The sequence below is a fragment of the Pterocles gutturalis genome, unplaced genomic scaffold (genome assembly GCF_000699245.1).
Source record: "Pterocles gutturalis isolate BGI_N339 unplaced genomic scaffold, ASM69924v1 scaffold10858, whole genome shotgun sequence".
Lineage (NCBI taxonomy): Eukaryota > Metazoa > Chordata > Aves > Pterocliformes > Pteroclidae > Pterocles > Pterocles gutturalis.
Genome location: NW_010123076.1, coordinates 15,768 through 16,022, shown reverse-complemented (window position 1 = coordinate 16,022; position 255 = coordinate 15,768). Strand labels below are relative to the sequence as shown.

At 65.1% G+C, this 255-nt stretch overlaps 1 protein-coding gene across 1 annotated transcript in view; it reads right to left on the bottom strand.

Annotated features, from left to right (window-relative positions):
- The window catches only part of KIF21B (kinesin family member 21B), a gene marked incomplete at its 5' end in the record, with an annotated part of 24,533 nt that overhangs the window by 9,220 nt on the left and 15,058 nt on the right, over positions 1 to 255 (bottom strand). The window contains one exon of the mRNA XM_010077764.1: positions 145 to 246. Coding sequence (XP_010076066.1) covers positions 145 to 246 — 102 coding nt within the window. The remainder of the gene's footprint in view (positions 1 to 144; positions 247 to 255) is intronic.

Genomic DNA, 255 nt, shown 5'->3' with positions numbered 1-255 from the left:
CTTCTGTGCCCCCTGGAGCCCCTGGGGAGGGATGGTCACACCACGCCTCAGGCAGTTGTCTCAGGTCCCCACCCTGGCACCCTGGTCCCCTCCCCAGCTGCGGGAAACTCCATCACACATCCGAGTCCCGGCTCGGCCATGCACCTTGTCGATGGAGGCCTTCAGGAAGTTGTCCAGCAGGAGCCGGGCTTCAGCCAGGGAGCAGGAGCTGATCACCACCGAGGTGTCCGTGGAGTCCAGCTCCTCCTGAAACGG